The 22070-nt window shown below is 48.4% G+C and overlaps 1 protein-coding gene across 1 annotated transcript; it reads right to left on the minus strand.

The window, feature by feature from the left end:
• Nucleotides 1–88: 88 nt before the first annotated feature.
• LOC147198576 (transmembrane protein 163a-like) lies at nt 89–21503 on the minus strand. The gene is made up of 8 exons (XM_086124330.1): nt 19768–21503; nt 17453–17572; nt 8978–9021; nt 7609–7700; nt 7258–7354; nt 5247–5358; nt 4461–4602; nt 89–4372 (listed from the first exon to the last, which is right to left on the minus strand). The coding sequence occupies exons 1-8, from the start codon at nt 19958–19960 to the stop codon at nt 4312–4314; spliced, it is 861 nt and encodes a 286-aa protein (XP_085980456.1). The 5' UTR covers nt 19961–21503; the 3' UTR covers nt 89–4311.
• Between the last annotated feature and the right edge of the window lie 567 nt (nt 21504–22070).

Consider the following 22070-nt stretch of genomic DNA (forward strand, 5'->3'; position numbering starts at 1 on the left):
TTTGGAATCTCATATGCACAAGCTCATGGAGGTTCTAAAAGCAAATACATTGCTAAAGTATCTCTGTTTGAAAAAAGACAAACAAATGTGCTGATGACGAAACAGGAATAACCTTTATTAATCAATAAAACATTTTTAAATACTTCTTATTATTTGACATAAAGAGATGTATACATAATAGATAAAACCACAGATTGTATTACGGTACAAACATGGCAAAATGGCAAGATTGACATTTAGCTACATATTATTTCGAATGTGTGCGCATGTGTCTGCAATGTATTGTCAGCACGGAGAGATTCCACTCTATTAAATCCATGCAAAGCCTACAGACAGAGGCGAAGATCACCGCTGACAGAATCGAACAATCATGTACCGTCAATGGTTTGCTCTGATCATGGTTCATCAGTGCAAGTTGTGCAGCGAAAGCTCCTGTCAGAAAGCGTCGACAATCAGAATTCCGAGCTGGGTTCATCGCGTTACATTCAGCTCGTGAAACTGATTTTGAAGCTTCGCATAGAAACTCGACTACAGGAACAAAAGAGCATCATGGCAGCGTCAGAAGGTACAGGAGGTTTAAGAAGCGATACGTAGGTACTAGATGGGCTGAAAATGAAACAGTGCAAAGAGGAGAGGTAGAGAGATCTACGCAAAGTCTAGATCCAAACCATAATCGCCATAAGAAATGTTAAAAACACGGTCATGATTCTCCAGTACATGCTTGTTCTGTGCTTCCCAACAATGTGCTTCAAAAGATGCTTTGTTCAATCAAGATTGTCACTCATGCTTCAGAGAGGGGGTGGGGGGGGGGGGGGGGGGGGTCATTATACAAATCACACTGTGCATCACATTGTACAGTACAATATTGTGTCAAATGTTGCCCACTCGGCATCCATTGCAGCCTGGTCATTTCGGAAAAGGGATTGTCCCATCTGCGACCCCTTCTCAAGGTTTCTCATTTTTCCCCAGATGATTTATTTTTTTCGGTTTCCTTCCCTTCCAGGGAGGTACGGTCAGGGGATGTTGTTAATATTTGTCAACTTTGGGACGTTTTGTGATTCAGGGCTAATCGAAATAATTGTGACTTGACTGGTGGTGACAAGGTGCGAGTGGATTCTTTTCTTCTTTTTTTGTCCTTGGCTCACATGCCATTGAAATGAAGGTAAAGGCAGAAACCGTCAGAGAAATTGTGAAAAGCTGTAACTCAGTGACTTGTGCTGTACAACGGGTTCTGCCACTACAGTATGTGGCAGAGTTCCGTTCCCACTGTGGCGACGTGACCCGAATTTGTACCAAAGTCAGATAACGTGTCGTTGTCCACCACTAAAGCAGTGATTTCAACTACCCCAAAGCTCCCCCCCCCCCCGTATATAATCCCATTTCACTAAATTGGTCCCAAACATATTTACTACAAGTACTCTGTCTTTTTTTTTTCCTCAATCTATTCTGGTGATGTATCGTAATAAGCGGAATGATGAAACGTTGTAAAATGAAATGGCAGAAGGTCCGGAATTCAACTCCGTATGTTGAATTAGAGGCCCAGATTCCACATACTCATCTTAACTTCAGACACAAGGTCAGAATAAATTCTGCATATATACATCCACTCTTTGTGGCATGTTTATCTCGGTGCTCTGTCGTGAGGTTTTCTGATGGAAACGAATTTTGGCATGAAAAACACATCTAAGCCATGAATATAAAACAAACAAATTACAAAGACATGACTGAGCGTGCTTGTAACTCTCGGAATGTCCTTAATCGAGAATGCAGTCAGTACAGTACACCGCATACTTGTTGAAGCCGTTGCAATGCCACGTCTAACCAGAAGGGGGCTCACAAGCATCGCAAATCTACACGGTTGCCATTTCCCAATACTGTACTCGAAAAAACATGGGTCATAATGGGAGAACTCCGGATATTTGTCCACGCACGTCACGTCATCCGTATGAACTGAGGTTATCCTCCACGAGGACATCAAGTGCACAAAACGGACACCATCGAGCAATCGTCGGCACATTCAGTACAAAGTATTTACATTCACAGTTTCGCTGAGCTGCTTTCCAAAGATCAATGAATGCAAACGGATGGTAAACACCCCACTAGCAACACAAACGCGCAGCAATGAAAACCGCCCCGCAGTGTCCCCTTTTACAGTCGTCTCTGCCACAAAGCGGGAGCAAATTCCCCCATAAAGAACAGCAATTGATTGGCTCGTCATGCTTGTCTTGACTAGACACAACCGAAAAGCATTTCACAGAGCATTTTCTTCATCATTTTGGGCCACATGAACCAACCCATAAACCAGAAACCACCGCAAAAAAAAAAAACAACAACAATACAATGTGTCATTTCTATTCCTTACTAATATGCAAAACAATATTTACAGAATCGAAGCTCTCAATTTACCGGTTGATCTACAGTACGTCCCAACCCTCATCTATGGTCACGAGCTATGGGTCCTGACCGAAAGAACGAGATCCCGGATACAAGCGGCCGAAATGAGTTTTCCCCGCAGGGTGTCCGGGCTCTCCCTTAGAGATAAAGGCGAGAAGCTCGGTCATCCGGGAGGGGCTCAGAGTCGAGCCGCTTCTCCTCCACATCGAGAGGAGCCAGATGAGGTGGCTCGGGCATCTAATTAGGATGCCTCCTGGACGCCTCCCTGCTGAGGTGTTCCGGGCATGTCCCACTGGCAGGAGACCCAGAGGACGACCCAGGACACGCTGGAGGGACTACGTCACCCAGCTGGCATGGGAACGCCTCGGGAGCCGCCAGGAAGAGCTCGAAGAAGTGGCTGGGGAGAGGGAAGTCTGGGCTTCCCTCCTAAAGCTGCTGCCCCCGCGACCTGACCCCGGATAAGCGGTGGAAAATGGATGGATGGATATTTACAGAATATAAGCACTGTAGCGTCAATATTTTACAAATGTTTACTATGTTGGTGTAATAATGTATATCTATAAATCTGTGCTGTTGTTTTTTTTTTTAACTGATGGAACCAGGCGGTGTGTCGAACATATCGAAATAGGCCCGTTTATTGGATGACGTCTCAGAAAGATTAGCCTGAGCGATTATCCTATGGTGCGAGCTTTGTGAAGTGATTTTTTTTTTTCCACTTCAACATCCGCTCGGAAAACGAACGGGGCCAACCGTAAATGCTAAACCTGTTCAATCTGTAGGATCACAAATCCCGATGTGTGAAAGAATCCTGGCACTATGCCAGACTTCTGCTTTTGGGGGAGGAGATTCATGATTGCCTGTTTTGTTTTCTGTGGTACTGCTATCTTTTTTTTTTTTTTTTTCAGCCTTTCCTGGGTCTCCCTCACTTTACAAAACTGCGCATTCAGATGTAGAAGACAATTGAATTCAATTAAGGGGACAGACGAATTGCATCGGGCGCACTCGTCTGCTGCAGCGAGCGCCTCTGTTCCTCCCCAAACCCAAAACATGCGACTTGCTCAAAAAAAAAAAAAACATTTTGGAAGAGCAACATCAACAAGCTCATTTATTTCGAACACACTCGCCGGCTTCACCCGCATTTTAAAAATCGGTGTGTGGACCCTGCTTTGAGTTTGATGACATTCAACTTTCCCAAAATAATGTTCAAACATTTCACAAATAACAATAAACAAAAGATAAATATGCGAGTGACATGTTTCAAGCCCCGTGACGCCAAGACGATGACATAAGAGATACTTCACAGCCTTCACGCTGATCATCGAAACCTGAGGGAAGTGACAAAAGTATCTGGACACAAGTACTTCCCTCGCATCCTTTGCAGCTACGTCTCGTCTTATCCAACTCCCGATTGATTATATGATTGGAAAGTTTGTCTCGATCCTTTTGTCTATAGACCAGAAAAAAAAGCCTGACACAAACTTGGGTAATAATCATCCGTTAGTTCAAGTTTTTGGTGGGACGAGTCACTTTAAGACCAAATGACTCACGAAATAAATCAATCAATCAATAAATAAATAAATACATACATCAAGACACGAGAGTGAAATAAATCCACGTCCACCAACGCGCGCCTCCCGATTTCGTGGCAAAGCCCGGATTCAGGCGCCACCTCTCTCCATCTCTTTGGTCAACCGGCGCTTTTTGCGAAATGTTGGGAGGGGTGGGGGGGGGGGGCAAAGTATTTTAACGTGTGCATCTGTCGGTCGGATGTGTGGGCAAGGTACTGTGAGGATGCACGAACGCAGCATAAACAGTCTAAGAGCTTGTGGCGACAGTACGTCGCGCCCGGAAGTCAAACGTCCAAGCGGTGCGTAAAAGGAAAGAGACGACGGCGGGGAGGCGACCAGTCGGCGGAGCTCACTCAAATCGTTCGTAGTTCCTCGTCTGCCTCACGCGGGGCACCATGTCCATTAAAAGCCTGGAGAGACAGAAAAAAGGCGTCAAACGCTGCTGGCTGACGTTTTGAAGAAGGCAAAGAAAAGGCGGCGAGCGGACGGCGGCCTTACTTGACCCCATATGCCAAAATGATGAGTCCGATGAGGACGCCAATCAAGCCATCCAGGAACCAGACATCGGGATGATCCTTGAAGACTTGGGCGCTGATAAGGATGGTAAATCCCATGATACCACCCACCAGAGAGTTGAAGCCTGAAACCGACAAAAGAAAATCAAGGAAAGCAGTTTGAAGCGTACACATCGACCCGCGAAACATGCTCCCGATAAATGTTCAACTCGATGAATGATTCCCGTCACAAATTCTGACGCGCACGAGTCAAACATCGAGTTTGTCTGAGCCACGGACTCGGCGATTGTCATGTCGATAGCCAACTCGGAAGCGGCTTCGTAAGTCATCTGTTGCTAAAAAAATAAAATAAAATTAAAAAAATAAGGACAACTCTTTGGACAGTTTCTGCTTCCTTGCAGTAGCCTGAAGGGAAATCGGAAATGGTAATGTGGATGGATAGATAACAGAAATTAAAGGCCCCCGCCCCCTTAATTTGTATCTTCAGATTTTTCAACGTGACTCGATGCCTCCCAGCATAAAAGCCGGCACGTTTGGTTATTGTCAGGCCGAGAGTAAGTACAAGTAGTCGAGTGGGAAATCAACTGAGGGACTGACAACAGCAACTTGGCGTTAATTGGAACAAAAGCCGGACAGCTCTCGGAGGCTCGTTTGCAAACGTTATGTGCCGTTCCAAAGAAAACGAGCAACTTGCAGCACAGAAACGGCGGGGGCTCCGCTTAGCCTTTTATTGGAATTTCATCCCAATATTCCCAATGAGCCAACCTACCATCCGTGATGAGCGCGCGACTCGTGAGCACTTTGCCCAGCCAGAACTTGGCAACAGCCAGCACACTGCACACAAATCCACTCACGACGGACACGCTGAAGAGGAAGTCATCCTAAAGGGACAAACGACAAGGAACGGATTATTCATTCGCTGCACTCGCTTGCGCGCACTTAAGGCGGACAACGAGGCTCTCTAGGGCGGACGATCTGAAGCCAAAACGTATTTTTGGGACGTCGGCACGGCGACAAACACCGACATTTATCACTGTGTGCCAATTTAGCCACGCCCCCCCCACCCTCACCTAAAAATCGAATCATCAGAAACGGTGATCAACGGTTTCACGCTGCATCGTCACACTCGAGTACAATAGAATTCAGCAATTATTGTCAGACTTGTATGATGTTTTCAAAAAAGAAACTCACCTTACAGCAGGGGTGTCAAATTTTTGTCATGGGCCACATTTGAGTTACCGTTTCCCTTGACTTTATAAAATTTGGTTTCAGTCATAAAGGTTTATTCAACGATTGTTAAAGTTTCTGTAATGAGGGGTTTGGCTACAAGAAAATGCCGACAACGTGTCTCTTATTTATTACATGAGAATGAGAATTTTTCATTTTGGTCGAGATTTTAGCAAGCATCATGGAAGTTGACATGTTTGATTTGCTTTCGCGGGCCACATAAAATGATGCGGCGGGCCAGATCTGGCCCCCGGGCCTTGACTTTGACACCCGTGCCTTACAGGATCGCATTCACTTTAACCCTTTGAGGGACGGCGGTTACTAAGGCGGACTAAGGCGGGTTACAGGGTGCATGGAAGGGTTAAAGTAAAGGTTGGGATGCCTTTCTTGCAGATTTCTGGAATCAAATGAGCTCACGCAAACAGTTTGTGCCGGCGTGCCTTCGAGTGCGCGTCGCCCTTCGCGCTCTTTCTCACACAGTTGACGCAAACAATCTCCGCTTTCTGTGTTTAATCAGGCGCAGCACGCACACGGCTCGCAACGAGAGCAGCAAGCGGGACGTGACGTGAATGTGGATCCCCCCCCCCCAATCGCCCTCCATGCGATTTTGCCGCCTGATACTCGAAGGAAACGCACTTGACTGCATGAGAACTGGAAGGAACACATCAAAGTAGCAAAAGGTCAGCGCCACAACCCTGAAACAAGGCTCTAATTGTGCCAATGAAAGACGGGAAAAAAAAAAAAAGCCCAGAGGAGGTCGTTGAACACGAACTTGACAGAATAATGACGACAGACTTGAAATTCAGCTTGCACAGAGTGTGACCGTCACAAAGACGAGAAAGAAAAGACGACGGGATCGAAAGAAGGATAATGATAAGAGGAAGATGGAAGAAAGAGACAATCGTCCTCCGTAAATGGTCGAATTTTCCCACCTCGCTTCCAGATTGCTAGTCGGAATGAAATCATCGAATCCGAGACAGGACAAAAAGCCTTGATCACTTCAAATTGCGTCTCCGACTCTTTTATTTTGAAGGCGGCGTGCCCGTCGTCCACCGTGTATTTCAACATGTCACACCAGAACCCGACGCGAGTGCTTGTTAGCACATCGGCCTCACACTTCACACAATTCTAAAAAATAAAAAAAAAATCCAAATCAGGTTCATTGAGGACTAAAAGCTGCCGCCGTTTGGCTTTAGCCACCAGGGGCATAATTAGCCACGGTGGCTTGATCAACCACTGGTGGCTAAAGCCAATTGGTGGGTTATTACTCTCTGGATCCGGTTGTTTGCATATAAATGCTCCCTGATTGACTATTGACCAGTCCAGAGTGTACCCACTCCGCTCGCCCAAAAACCAGTTCGGGCCCAAGTGATGCGACCGAAAACGACTGAAGGGGAACATTGCAAATAAAAATAATACTGTGTCGCACATCGAGCGATTGAGCACCGCACATCTATCGGGGCGTAGCAACGGAAAAACAACAACCCCGGATCAGGTTCCGCATGTAATGAACAGATGCAACTCGGACGTCTGAAAAATGTGCGTCGTCTTACCACTTCTGGGGGCATCCTGGTCACCAGATTATAAATCGCCTTTCCGAGGATGCACATGGAGCAGAGCAGAAACACAATAGCGAGGACCACACATGCTCTGCAGAGACACAAGACAGCAGACTTGAGCAAGCGGGATCCGCAAACGTCTGCATTGCGAGCTTTGGGGAAACCGACGCGGATTCGGGAAAGAGGCAACATATGACATTTACAACAGATCGGCCTCGGGGATGTTTAGTCGGTCGCGTGAAGCGACGAGACTCCCGGTTCCAAATTGTCGGATTCCACGGAAAACATTTTTTGTCGATCGATAAGGGCCGAGGATCATCCAATAAAATGCCGAAAAACACTCACATGTATTCTCGGTGCGCTGAGTGCACAGCCGCCGCGTTGCTGTAGCGCCACAGCACAATGATTGACGAGAGAACATCCAAGGTGGCGTCAAACTGCACAGCCGGGGAGAGACAGAAGGCAGGACAGTACGGTTAGCTGCTGAGATCTTTATTTTTTTTTTAAATCACACACTCCTATCCGCCGTGCCGTGTTAAAAATCGATTAAATACGTCGAGGCTCAATGACGCGTGGAACGGCAACGCTTTACTGTCATGAGAAACAAGTTGAGTGAGTGTGGCCAAGTGAACAGCGCCGTTTCATTTCACCGGAACAAATGCGCGTCAATGTATGAGGACGTCGAGGAACCGACGCTAAGATCAGCGATCGTTTATTCACCTTAAGTAGGCTTCAAATATCCTTTGCCATAATCTCTTTTGAGTGAGGTGTCAACATGATCGCCGACCTCAAACGCTTCCTACGCTGAAAAAAAAAACAAAAAAAAAACGGTGCGCTGACGCGACTCCGTTTTATGTCATCCGGTGGACGCGAGGAAATCAAATCATCCGGATCCAGATACGCGTCAAACGTATCAAATTGCGGCAGGGCTAATTACGTTGTGGATTCAACGTTTTCAATCAAAGAAAGAAGAAATATGGAATGTAACAGAGAGTCAACGTCACGGGTCATTTCACTCTCCCATTTTGTTTTCCTTCGGCCAGCGGGTGTAATTACACCATGTGACGCGATTGCAGCGTGCAGTTAGCTCGCAAGCGGACATCACGTGTTCATTTGACACAATGTTGAAGCCTCATCTTATTTACTTGGAACGTTTCTACTCGGTGAAATTTGGCAGGGCTGTTAGCGACACTGTTTTCTCTGGTGTGTCAATTTGAATTTCGCTTGACAGGGACTTTAAAGATTTTCTTTTTCCCCCCCCCTCCCTGATGACCGGAAGCTTCAACTCCTAGCTAATATTCTTTCTTCTTTGGGCAGTTTGTACGCCCTGTGGCTCTATGCCGCCTCTGACAGGTCAGTCTTGGTGCTACATCAGAGAGGATTATTTTTTTCTGATGTGTGGAGTCTTTCACATTAAAAAACAAAACAACAACAACAAAAAATCAGCTATAATGTTAAAAATCAGCACATATGTCAAATGTAACGCTAACTAAACCCGCAGCAATGTTTGATTAAAGCTCGGATAATCGCAGCCCTCCTTTCTCGACTGTACACCTGCGCCGTCATCTCAGCCCTTCCTTTCTGCTCTGTTACCTTGGAGACAACGGGGGCCAATAAAAGTGGAGTTCCCAGACTCATTAATAAATCACTGAGACCAAAGTTATGACTAATTGATCCATGCAAACGGGGCGAGCAAGGACGGAAGGAAACTCACGGCAAATCCGAAGGCCGACGCGCTGTGCCTCATGAACGATACGGCTGTGGAAACAAACAAGACAAACACACACAGACACGCAGAAGTGAGTGTTGGAGCGCTCCGGCCGGGCAATCTTTTGCATGTTTGCAACTGATTCAATGTGCAGAGACGGACGGCGTGGCGCACCATCTGTCTGTCTGTCATCTAAAAAGAATCTTTCCCTTCCTCCATTGATGTTGTTTGAGCCTAATTGGATCCAACCAGAATCTTCTGTGTGACTCGCTACATTCCAGCAATCCAGCATTCGCAACCGAGATGCGCTGGCCCATACATTGTCGAGGGCTAAGTCTAATTCCTGCTTTTCATCCTGTTTCACGTGCAGACGAAGGTTAAACATCAAGACCCGTCCGCCCGGATGTGCCTCATCTTTTTGACAATGGTAAATGATTATTGTTGTTATTATTTTTTCTCAATAAGTCGTCACCATTTCAAATGTAAATCGGGCGCAAACACATGAAGTCACTGTAGAATGATGCTTTGGGGGGGGGGGGGGGGGGGGTTGATGGGGTCTTGGCATTTCCACTCCTGTTATTATTCCCGAACACAGTGAATACTCCATCCTGTGATGATAAAATAAGTGTTGATCACATTTTGTCATCTGCTAGCAGATTCATTTATCGCTCTCCTCTGCGTGCGCTTCGGCCACCCGCCGCTAACAAGACCGGGCGAAGTGAGGAAGGGGTGCGAGAGAGGATGAGGGAGGTGTGGACAGCGGGATAACGGACAGAGGGAATAGGATGAGGAGACTCAACGGGCAGGTGGCGGGGATGGAACAGGCATGAGGATCAGATGATCATTCAGTACAGAAAAAAAAAAGAAATAAATAGAAACTCGACGAATTGGTGTCGACGTTTTGCGCAGACATATGAAAAACAGACAAGAATACATAGTTTGTGTTCCTATTACACACTTCAAAACAGTACCCGGTCGTCTGAGTAACATGCAACCTGATCACTTGATTTGATTTCCTTTGATCAAAATCCCACGAGGAGGCACCGCTACAATTCTTGTGTTATTTAAGCTTCTTGGAGCTCAGCCCGTTTCGAGGGGTCGGTCACGTCTCGAAAACGAGGGACGGCTCATCTCGCTCGACCGGGGAATCAATGTTGACTTTCGTTACCATGACGACTCAGGAAAACAACAAATGGGTTGCAACGAGATCGGCGGTTCACTCGGAAGGGGGAGCCCAGGGTGTGCGAAATAATTTGCAACTATCCAGAAAGACGACAAAAGCATTTTCACTCGTGGAGGCAGCGCTTCGTACACTGTCGCCGATCCGTGCATATGGCGCATGCAGCGGACACGTCGCCAAATACTGACACATTGGCGCCTTGAGATGAAGTCGGTGCAAAAAAATTACCGCAGCATCACTTGGCAGGTGATCCGAACTTCCTGCCGCCCAGCAGGCATCCCGGCAAGGCTGCGGCCTTTGGCCAGCTGCAAAATATCACGTTCAATAATTCAAGGAGCGACTGCTCGGCTCTGCCCGGCGCTGCGCCGCGCCGCTGTGCCTGGAGTTCAGCGCTCCCACCCGCCTTCTCTTTCACCTCCCATGTATCCCTTTTTTTTCTCACTCGCTCCATCGTCGTGCATGACAATCTTGCCTCAGTCTTTCTTGCCTCAGAACAAAAAAAAACCCCAAAAACGGGATCCATCCATCTACCCACCCATCCATCCGATTTGCCCTCATCAGCCCAATCCATCCATCTGCCATCGCCGTCCATACCATCAGGCCAGCCCTGTATTTATCCGGCACCCATCCATTGATCTCAATAAAAACAAAATAATTATCCGAAGAAATGTTGCTCACGTATAGCAGCAGAACAATAACATGTTTTTTTTTTTAAACCCGACAGCTTTCGTGGTTAACACTGACCACATTGTCAAACAGTCTGGCAACCAGATTGTGGCCACACGAGGAATAAAGCCAGACACCACACAGCCTCCTCTCTTCATAAACCGCACACACACACACACACACACACACACACACACACTAATCACGTCAGTGGCTCACCAGTTGGCTACTGTTTAACGACACCCAGATGCAACACCCCGTAGCTTGTTAAAAAGGTACGCGTCAGCAGACACCAACATTACAATATGAGCAACTGCACAGCTGCTTCGCTGTGTTGTAACGCTGACGTCTTTAAAAAAAAAAGGAACTGGCGGCGTATTTGGGCCGAATGCCATCGCAATTACACAAGTTCTATAGCACGCATCGGCGCCGTGTACACGGCTCCAAATCAATGCGAGTCGAGATCACTCGCGCTCTTGCCCCGCCGTCCCAACGCCTCTGAAGCGTTCATTCAACTGGGAACAGATAAAAAAATAATAATAATAATAATCAGGCATAAAATGTCTCCTTTCATAGTTGCTAAAGTCTTAAGTTGGACAAAAAGACTTCCTGCCACCTGTTATCATTTTCCTGAAAGCTATTTATACTTTCCATTAGCCCCCAAGTATCGGTTTCATGAAAAATTCATGAGTGATGAAGGAACCCAGCGTTCCCCCCCCCTCCCTCCCAAAGCCGCGTTTCCTCAGCGTGTAATTTGTCCTCCGCCGCCTTATTGAAGCCCAACAAAGCCGGCCGGGGCCTCTTGGTAATGAATCCGCGGCCATCATCAGTTTGCCATCCATCACAATGAAACAAGCGGCGGATTGTTTGGGGACTCCCGGGCCACCTCTCAAACGCTCCCGCGCAGGGAAGCCAGCAGAGCGCGTTACAGGAGATTGTGATTGGGTGCCGTTTGCTTTCAAAAGCTCTGGCGGAATAAATTCATGCCCACCGGGGTCATGACCACGTGATGCCGCAGAGTCGCCGGCCATTTAGTATGCGGGTGGGATGAAACTTTAGACGGTCGGGATCCATCAGATTTGATAGATTGCCAGTGACTCGATAGTCAAGGCAAAGGGGTGGAGGGGGGGGGGCGGTGGTGGTGGGGTGGGGGGGGGGGGATTCCATTACAGACTGTGTTTATTCAATAAACATCTCTCATATTTCTTAGCACAAAGCGGTGTCCCATCCATTGATTGGCTTTCTGTCCTCGTTCGGATGGTTTGGGGGCAAAAGAAACTCAACAAAAGAAGACCAGAGCCGAGATTTGAACCTCAGAAGTGTGGGCGAGATGTGCTGAACACTCCAAACCAAATCAAACAAAACGGCTGATCGATCTTTTTTTTTGTTAATTTATTTCGTTTGATGAAAACGACACTTCCACCGCATGGACAGTGTGAAATGGAATAAAAAATAAAAAAAAGTGATTCTACGACCTCAATGTGTTTGTTACTTGGTTGATTTGGTGGGCTGGCTAGTTTTGGTGCTTTACGACTGTGGTTGGTTGGTTGATCAGATTTTTGTTGGCCTGTTTGATTACTTTGGTAGGATGACTGCTTTTTGATTGGTTGTTACTTTGATGCGCCTGATGGTTTGTTCGTTTGGTTGGTTGGAGTTTTTCCGTTTGATAAATTAATTTATTTGTCACGTTTTTTTTATTTATTATAATTTTTTAAAATGGGGTCTGCAGTTAGTTCGTCGCTTCAGTGACCCGATTGTTTTTTTTATTTGGTTGACGTGTGGTTTGATTTGTTACCTTGTTTGGTGGGTTCGTTACACTGATTGGTTCATTTTTTTATTTTTATTTTTGGGTGGGATGACTGATTCATTACTTTGTTTGTATGCAAGGTGCGTCGGTATCTGGTTTCCCACACCACGCAGACAAATGAGCGCGTTTGAGCAACTTGCGAAATGTTCAGCGATTCCTCTCCGGCATGAGAAAACGTATCCCGCACGCTCCGCCGACACCTACGTCTTCATCTCGTTGCGCCGCTTCTCTCGTTTGCCGGCGAGGTGTAAAAAAAACAAATACTCAAGAGGTGCTCATTGCTGAAGGCAAGGCTGCCGAGAGAGAGAGAGAGAGAGAGAGAGAGGCCATCCTATAATTACGGCGCAGATGGCGAACGTTTGACAGCCAAGCGAAACGCGCTGATCAAATGCGGCCGGCGCTCTGGCGGAAATGCTTCTTACTGGAAAACTGACTGTGAGAAGAGAAAGAACATTGCCAGGCTTTCGCTACCACTGGAGGGAAATGAAACGCTGATGGCTGGGTTTTTTTGTTTTTTTTTGCAGGAAATAAGTGAAGCCCGAGAGAGGGGCGGGACGGCCATCGGGAAATTTGGGGAAGATATGTCAAATTTTAGGGTACACACCCCTGGACTGGTCGCCGGGTGATCACGGGGCACATACAGAAAGAAAAAAAAAACATTCGCACTCACGTCCACAGCAATCGACAATCGTATTTTATGACTTGTGATGCCCTCTGGCTCCTCTCGTGCCCCCTTTGCGTCTTCCCGAGCTGTGCGTGTCGTCCTCCGATTATTTGCCGTCTATTGTGCGCTCTGGTTTTGCGCACTTTTGCGACTTTGGGGGTCACCGGCGCGCCGCGTCAGGTCTTTTGCCGCCGTTACCTTTGGCTCTCTCGGCTGCATTTCTTGTCGCCTGCGTGTTCTTGGAAATTGGTTCTCTCAAGGTTCTACCGTGTGGAGGTCATTCTCGGAATTCCGCATTCCGCTCCTCTGACCGTGAGCACAATGCTACTGGTGCAAGCGGAGGCGCCACTGAATGACAAAGGTCCAGTCTGTCATTCCGCCTGTCGGCATTATTGTGACAGTAACGCACTGTTGCGAGGTCAGTCCCCCCCCCCCCCCCCCCACGCGCGGAGCATTTGTTGCTCATTCGGTAATTGGCAGTCGATGGCATCTATCCGCTAATCCAGTTTCGAAACGGGGCAGAGGGGGGCGGGGTCAAACGGCAGCATCGGCGTCTGCGCTTATTCTGTACAATGCCCGCATCGTAAAACAAGATGGCTGCTCGCGACGAGCATCGCCGCACAAATCGCGTGAGGCCTCATTCTGCTGTCTGGGATGCGCAATTATCTCAAGCAGGACGGGCAGTGTAAGAAAGTTATGCGGGGGGGGGGGGGGGTCTCGAAGCGCCATTGTTAAGCCGTCATTTGTGTCTGACGCAACATGGAACCTTGTCAAACGAAATGTCGGCGTTGGTTCGAATGACCTGGGGGCAAAACGTGTACGGGGTAGCCACTTTATCATAGCGTTGATACTTTATCGATTGACAGTCGGTCAATGTGATCTCAAAGCGACGGCGGGATGGCTTTCCTCGTCCTCAAAAAGCGCGTTTGGCTTCAAACCCGTGTTTCCATCCACGTGCCGAATAACACGTCGGAGCTAAATATAGAGCTCCTTCCGCATCGTCACGGCTAAAAATAGAGCCAACGGGGAAGGGAGGAAGATGAATAAATGATTGTGTTTTTCGTGTGCGAGACAGACGGGGGGGGGGGGGGGGGGGCGTATTTGTTGTGTTGAGTGAAGTGGAGCCAGAGAGGAGAAAATGAAGAGAACGCGGGGGAAAAAGCTTGGGAGGCAGAGAAGAAGAAGTGAGGGGGGGTGGGTGTGACTGAGGTGCCCACGGGAGTCTTGCGCGAGGGGGGGGGGGGGGCTGCGGCAAGGCGGGCAAATGTTTCTCGCGCCCGAGCCTGCATGTGATGAATGGCCTGCTGACACCACTGTTGGTCTTTTTTTTTTTTTTTTTTAAATCTCAGTCAGTGGACGGCAGAGTCAGCGTAATGATGGCGAGAATGACGTAGCGGCGGTCTCGGGACTTTTTGCCGTGACGGCAACGCCATCAGTTTATTCAGATACGCCAAGACTTTTGTCAAACTGGACTGCGGGCTACACGTGGCTCGTTTCTCTCCAATATCTTTCGGAATCTGAATCTTGCGCGGTGCTTTGCCGACATGGTCCGTCCACCTGACGGGCGCGGCGTTGTTTCTGTCGACCTTTTGATGGCGTCGCACACGGCGCACGCTGGAAATCAATCTCAGCGGACTTCGAAATGGGAAAGCGTCGGCGCGCTCTTTTTGCCTTTGGAGTAACGTGACACCCCCCCCCCCCGTCCCCGTCCCCGTCGGCCTGGCAGCAGCCTCGTTCCTATCCGGTGCCGAAGAAGGCTCCGTTTTCCCTTCCGGTCACAGGTTTCCATCCACATGCACAGCATGCATCCATCCCTCCGTCCATTTTCTAATGCGCTTCTCCTCACGAGGGTTGCGGTCACGCCGGGGGGCCTCTCCCAGCTGTCTTGGGGCAGTAGGCGGGGTCCGCCCTGAACTGGCACGACACACGTAGACGGACAAACATTCCTGCTCACACTCACGCCCGAGGACAATTCCGAGTGGCCAATCGTGGTCACGCGGTGGCCATGCGTGTTTTTGCAATGCCGGCGGAAAGCGCAGTACCCGGAGAAAACCCACGGAGGCGCAGGGGAGAACATGCAAAGTCCACACGGGAAGGCCGGAGATCATTGCACCTCTGCGCCGCGAGGCTGACGCGCCATCCACTCGACTGCCGTGCCGGGAGGGGTGGGGGAGGGGGGGAGGGGGGTAGCCACGGTTTATTTATAACTCTGTCGGTCTTTTGCTTTGTGCATCTGGGTTGGAGCTCGATAATTGCAGAGTTTCTGCAAGGCAGCAATAAAGTGGGAGGGTACCATTTGAAGGGGCCCACGCGGACTGATTTTTAACACGTGAGAGACCCCACACACGTGTTTACGATTCTTCTAATGCGTGGGGGTGGGGGTTGGGGGGGGGGGGGGGGGACTCCAGAGGAGCAACGCAAAATTGCCCGCCACCTTTCGCAATTGCCTTTGTGCCCGAACGGCCCGAGCCGGCTCTCCTCTTGCCTACGGGAGTGAATTAGAAAAGCTCGCAGCCAGGAAGCCAACCAAGTAGGTCGGTTAGGTTGGGAACGAAGGCGCAGAAGCGATGAGACATCACAGAAAGGAGAGGGAGAAAGGAACCAGCAGAAACTAGGGCGGGGGTGTTGTTTAAAGCGGAGCCGTCACAACTACCTGACCGCGGCTGGCGCCTGCCGAGATTCACCCCGCTGGCGACGTCGTCGTACTTCACACGGCTGGGCGTCATATCTCTCTCTTACTCTGCGTCTCGCAGCCTCGCTTGCTGCTTTTCATGTCGGCAAGGTGAGGCCGATAATCAATCTGTCACGATTTGAACAATCATAATGTTTGTGCTCGGCCTTTGACGATAGTGACAAAGTCTGTTGCGTTGAGAGAGTCGACCGGATGGGAAAAGCCCCCCCCCCCCCTCCCAAAAAAAGTACTTTACTATTCTCTGAAACGCAAAATACGACGGCAACGATTTGAAATGCCAACATTGACCGATGACCCGGTGACCTTTGCCTCTCATCCTGCGAACATCTGTTTGGAGCCACAAACAGGCGTCCGATCGAAACGAGGTGCGACTCGGGACACGTGACAGCATTCCGGGAAGCGGAAGTGTGCGGATGCGACCGACATCGCGCGGCGCTTTGCCGTTTGACTGACGCTGAGTCAAGATGACAAAGCAACCTCCCGTGGCGTGACCGTCGTGTCGCAATCATACGCGAGGGGCAACGTCGGCGTCATGCGATGACGACGACAAAACCGTAACATCGAGCTTTGACAGCATCGCGGGGATCACATGAATGACTGCGCTGACTTCCTCAAAAGAGGTTTTAAGATGTGGTGGTTGACTAAAATCACGAGAGAAAAAAAAAACCAAACGTTGACGTTTGACAAGTGCAATGAGCAAAAAGGAAGGGACGGGAAAAGGCCAGCAGTCTGGTTTTCTTCAAATTCTGTTGTTCGGTTTTACATTCCATCCACATTTCTAGATGGCAAATAAAAGGCCTCGTCGGTTGTTCAAGGTTTCAAATTAAAGGCCAGTCAGCATTTTCCATCAACAAATTTTGCCCGAGGAGCCGAGAAGCGGGGCAGCGCGGTGGTTAGCGCGGCGACCTCACAGTGCAGAGGTCGCGGGTTCGATCCCAGCTGCGGCCTCCCTGCGTGGAATTTGCATGTTCTCCCCGGGCCTGCGTGGGTTTTCTCCGGGTACTCCGGTTTCCTCCCACTTTCCAAAAGCATGCATGGAACACTCTAATTTGTCGCTAAATGTGAGCGCGGATGGTTGTTCGTCTCTGCGTGCCCCGCAATCGGCTGGCAACCTGTTCATGGTGTCCCCCCCCCGCCTACTGCCCGAAGACAGCTGGGATAGGCTCCGGCACCCCCCGCGACCCTCGTGAGGATAAAGCGGTTCAAAAAATGGATGGATGGCGCCAAGAAGCGCAAACCGGCGGCCTCTTTTAAGCTAAAAAGGCTCCGAATAGACTTTATCATCCCATATGAGCATTTGTCAGGTCCCGGCGTCGCAAAATTCTCTCGAGCATGTCGGTTATTTCGACAGATGCCTTCATGACGACATCCTTTGTTGTAAGGAAGCGAAAACCGAAGTGACATTATATAGCCACGGCGCCCGGCAGTACTCTCGCTCTTCACGTGCACGACAAAAAATGTTGAACGCTTACTGAACGCCGTGACGGCCAGGATGAGGGTGACCACGATGGAGAGCCACGAGACCCACAGTGCCTTCTTCCTGTAGTTCTGAGCTTCGTGAGGCTTCAGCCTCATGCTGCTCTCAAGGAGACCTGCAATTGCAAAAACAATCCAATCAAATCAAACGCGGAGTCAGTTTCAGGCTCAGGTCAAAAAGTAAGACGAAGCAAAACCTTTCAGCCCACGCAAAAACGGACCTCCGTGCGGTATGTCGTATAAGAGTACAGTATTCCGTACTAGAAAATTAGTTGGCAACAGTGACGGAGTTTTTCGTAGACCGACTTATCTCTGTGAGTGAAACAAGTTCACGTCAGCTAGCGACGGAAGCACGGCCCTCGTCAACCAACATGGAGGAGCCTTTTAACATGCAGGACCCAAATTCAAACCCCCCCCCCCCCTCCTCCTCCTCGCGGTGGCAGGTGCTTTTGATTCCTTTGCCTCAACCTCGCAGCTTTGACGCAAACGAGCCTTTGCCCGAAGACAAAACCGTCTCAGATTGTCCACCGCCCCGAGCACATCCGTCGTAGTGAAACATGAACTCTGCAGATTCATGCAGTATTCATAAGTCGGAACTTTTGCCCGCTAAACAGCATTTGCAGCTATGGCTCATTCCAACCGGCTGCGTTTCACGTGGAATGTCATTGTCGCCTGTGGCCGGTTGAGGCAGACGGCGGGTTTGTTCATTTTCCTCTCGATGTGCCAGTAAGACTTTTTCATCATTTCCAATTGCGGTAGTTTGTCAATACCGCAAGCACGCTGCAATTGCTCGCGAACGGCAGTTTTGCGTTTATTGTTACAGTGGTCCCTGAAAGATATGAGTGACCTGGCTGCGAACGAAGAGCATCTATGTGGCGCTTAGACGCCGCCATCGACCTTGTAGACATGTACACGTTCACAGGAATCATTTTCTTTATCCTCCGTGAAGAGAAGCTGTTGGTACTTGAGCAACTTAGTGAGTCACGAAAAGCAGTTTGTGCGCCCGCGTGATTTTATTATGCTGCCACCCGGTGGCCAAGTTGCACACACCAGAAAGAGCGACAATGAATGAATTCATGACGAAACAAAGAATTGAATTCTGAGAACAAATTCTGCTGAAGTCCACTGAATTTTTATGCTTTACTCAGAGTTCATTTCCGTCTCGTAGAATTGCAAATTTTGAAATTGGGTCCATTCGAGATTATAAAATACATACTTGAATCATACCAAGTGCAAAGTGAGATTTCACAGCTCCGACGAATAATAAAAGTTCTTCTTGTTAACTCATATTTGAGTCATTCGTCAGTCAGGCTGCCTCGGTTGAACGTCATTAAAAAGGTGCAACGTCTCCCTCGCCATCACCGACAGGAAATCAGCCCGACAGGTGGCTGCACAAATGAAGTTACGGGTAGCTTTGGGGATTGACCGAATAACAACACGGGACCCACTTCTCTACGATGGAATGCTTAGTTCCACTCGCGCATACAATGAATGGGATTAGAAATGTCCAAAAATCATACACATAATCTCTTTCATACACAAACACACAGTAAAGGATTTACTGCATGTGGCAGCATGGTACCAAAGTGGCTTGAAGGCACAAATGTCTGTGCAGCCTCAGGCTCTGTCTTGTGCAGCACGTTTATCAATTTTCCCCCCCCCAGGCATTCAAAAATGTCACCGCTTCTTCAAATTAGAATGACAAGCCATAACCGATCCGAACCATTTTTTCCTACTTTTTGAACATTTTCACATCTTCCGCTGGAGGATTCACAAACTAATGATAACGTCTATCATGCTCCTTGTATTTAACAGAGGACCGGTATGACCTCAAAATGTTCATCCCCGATACATAAAATGTATTTTGATTCCTCATTTTCCAAGAAAATTCCCAAATTGATGGAGAAATTCGACAGAATGTCCCTATTGTTCTTTTTTTTTTCTATATCTCTTATTTTATTCTACAGCATTTAAGTTCAGCGTCAGGCGGCGTACACCCTGGACTGGTCGCCAGCCAACATACTTCAGAGGCAAACCCAATAAAAAAACCCCATTCACTCCTACTTAGTGTTCCATGAACCTAACAGGCATTTTTCACGTCTGAGAAAGCAGCCAACATCACCAGCAGGACAGACGCAAAACATATCTTTGACCCTCTCAGATTAGGAAGTGTCTTTTAAAATTCAGACTTATTCATTATTCAAATAACAACAGGCTAAAAAAAATACCTCCGTTCATTTCCCCAGGTAAGGGGGGGGGGGGGGCGTTTAAATCCCCCAAACTGGAGATTTGAAAGAGAAAGCTCGTGTACCTTCTCCCTCCACGCTGTCGGTGATTTTCATCTCTTGGCCGGAGGTGAGCGCCTCATGCTGGACGGGGCTCTTGACGTGCTGCTGCTGGTTGTTGTGGCCGAAGGCATCCGGGGCGCATTGGCCGTTCCGCACTGCGCCCGGAGTCGGATCCACTATGGTCATGTCCGGGACTTGGTAGGCCGGGTCTGTCATTGCTCTGCTGGCTTGCTTCGAGTTATATTGTAGTTTGAGAGCGGAGCGGCAGCAGCGGCGGCGCAGACGACGACGAAGACGACGAGGAGGAGGAGGAGGAGGAGGAGGAGGATGGGTGGATGCTTGAGAGCGCAGCAGACATCCACGCGCGAGGGTTATAACCACTCCGGTGCCGGCTCGATCGACGACGTGGGGTGGAGGAGGAGGAGACGGTGCGGTGTGAGATAACAAGAAGAAGAAAAAAAAAAAAGATTGATCCTCCAGGAGTGCAACTTGTGACCTGCACACTAAACAGGGGCGTGAATCAAAGCAGGCTAAGTGCGATCTAAGCAGGCGGGAGACAGTTCGGGGTGAGATGCAGCGATGCGATACGCGGCACAGTGCAGTGAGGCGGACGGGAACCTCCTACCCCTCCCCTGCCCCCACCTCCATTTTTACCCTTCGCTCAAGTTTGCATGAACCCCACGCACAGACTAAAAGCCGCCAGTCGCGCAGCCGGACATGAATAAACCAACAAGCACCTTTTGAGAATGGATTGCTTTTGGTGAAGTTGATTTGTTCACAAAACTGGGGAGTCGAATAAGATGCTCGGAATCGAGTTCAACATTTTGAATGGCAATTCACAAGAGCGGAAAACCTCTGGGACAGATGAGGCAAAACTTGGAGCGTTTCATTGCCACTGACGTCAACTGTGTTTACAGACACCCAAAAATTTTTTTGTTTAAATTAAGTTTGGATTTAATTAACAGAATACCAACAATTATGCCCCCGTGTCGGCACTCTTTTTTTCATTTGTCGGTCTTTTGGGCGAAACAGGATTGAAGCATCACAAAGGGTGTGTCTAATTTAGCTCTTCAATGCATGTCCAATTCTTGATAGCAGGCCTTCGTCAGTTAATGGCTTCATCTCCTGTTCTCACACAGTCCAAACTGTGTCGGACAGGCCAAAGCAGTCTTGTGAGAGCTGAAGCTTACACAATTGGCTTACACGCATTGGAACCGCAGACAGAGGAGGTGGTAAATCCGGTCACAATCATCTTCATATTTACGTATCACTTGATCACGTGGCAGCCGAAGGATCGCGTGTTCACAAGAACCAACCGCCCTGATGAAACAACGGGTGGAAAAAAAATAATAAATAGCACGTTGTGGAGAGAGCACATGATGCCACGTTCGTGGACATTGAGCATGGCTAAATACGGTCCTGTGAAGTTCTGGTCTGTACCGTGAGTGCGCTCAAGGGTTTCTCTCTACGTAGTAATGCTATCCACTCACATTTGGTCACTCTCAATGTCTCACTGGTTTTTGGTACTCGTCTCTGCCCGGATCACTGACAGACCAAATCTGGCAACGGTTAGCGCTTTGGTGTTTTCCGTCCCAAATCGTTGATCTAAGCAGTGACAACACGAACTTTCAGTTCTGCTCAGGTGCTGTGACAAGATTCTATCGCTTTTCATGCTGCGAGGGCAGCCATCTTACGTTGCTACTGTCAATGACAACTTTGCCAAAGTCTTACGAATGAAATGCGGGCTTCTCCCAGACGTCACACACACACTGTGGCAATTTTGCCATGGAGACAGAAAACAAAATGAAATCGCTGGGAAGAAATCAATGTACTCAAGTGAGGCGTGCATAGCGAGCGGCAACATAAGGTGGCCGTTGGTGCCTTCGCTTCTCGCTACGGCGATGAAGCGGCACCGTAAGTCTGTTCATAAAGTCTCGGCTCAACTAGTTTGACGTGTTTTTTTTGGGGGGGGGGGGGGTTGCCATGTTTACAGCCAGCAGTGAACAGTTTGTTGTCTCAATAAAGGAAACATTAAAATACAATAAATATCATACATACTAGGGTGGCGTTTGTAATGTCATGAAAAAAAAAATCCGGACTTTTTCCATGTTAGATGAAATTGTTCCCCCCCCCCCCCCCCGTGAATGACACAAGCTAAACAAGTAAAAAAAAAATACATCAGCCAATAAATGAATTGGCAAATGCCGAACTATGAATGGGTTTTCACTTGTGATATTTCTTGCCCATGAAAGCTGCAATGGCGCAACAGTCATTTACAAAACTGAATCCGTCACTTCTGCATTTAAAAAAAAAAGCCCATTCAGTC

Source organism: Hippocampus guttulatus, chromosome 11 (assembly GCF_054856545.1).
Source record: "Hippocampus guttulatus isolate MCC_2025c chromosome 11, RoL_Hgut_1.0, whole genome shotgun sequence".
Classification (NCBI taxonomy): Eukaryota; Metazoa; Chordata; class Actinopteri; order Syngnathiformes; family Syngnathidae; genus Hippocampus; species Hippocampus guttulatus.

Excerpts from the sequence above, each read along its gene's own strand:
- LOC147198576 (XM_086124330.1), bottom strand. The coding sequence starts at position 19,960 with ATGACAGACCCGGCCTACCAAGTCCCGGACATGACCATAGTGGATCCG. Across the intron at positions 9,022-17,452 it reads CCTGGCCGTCACGGCGTTCA|CCGTATCGTTCATGAGGCAC; the intron begins GTAAGCGTTCAA and ends TTGTTTCCACAG. Across the intron at positions 4,373-4,460 it reads ATTTTGGCATATGGGGTCAA|GCTTTTAATGGACATGGTGC; the intron begins GTAAGGCCGCCG and ends CTGTCTCTCCAG.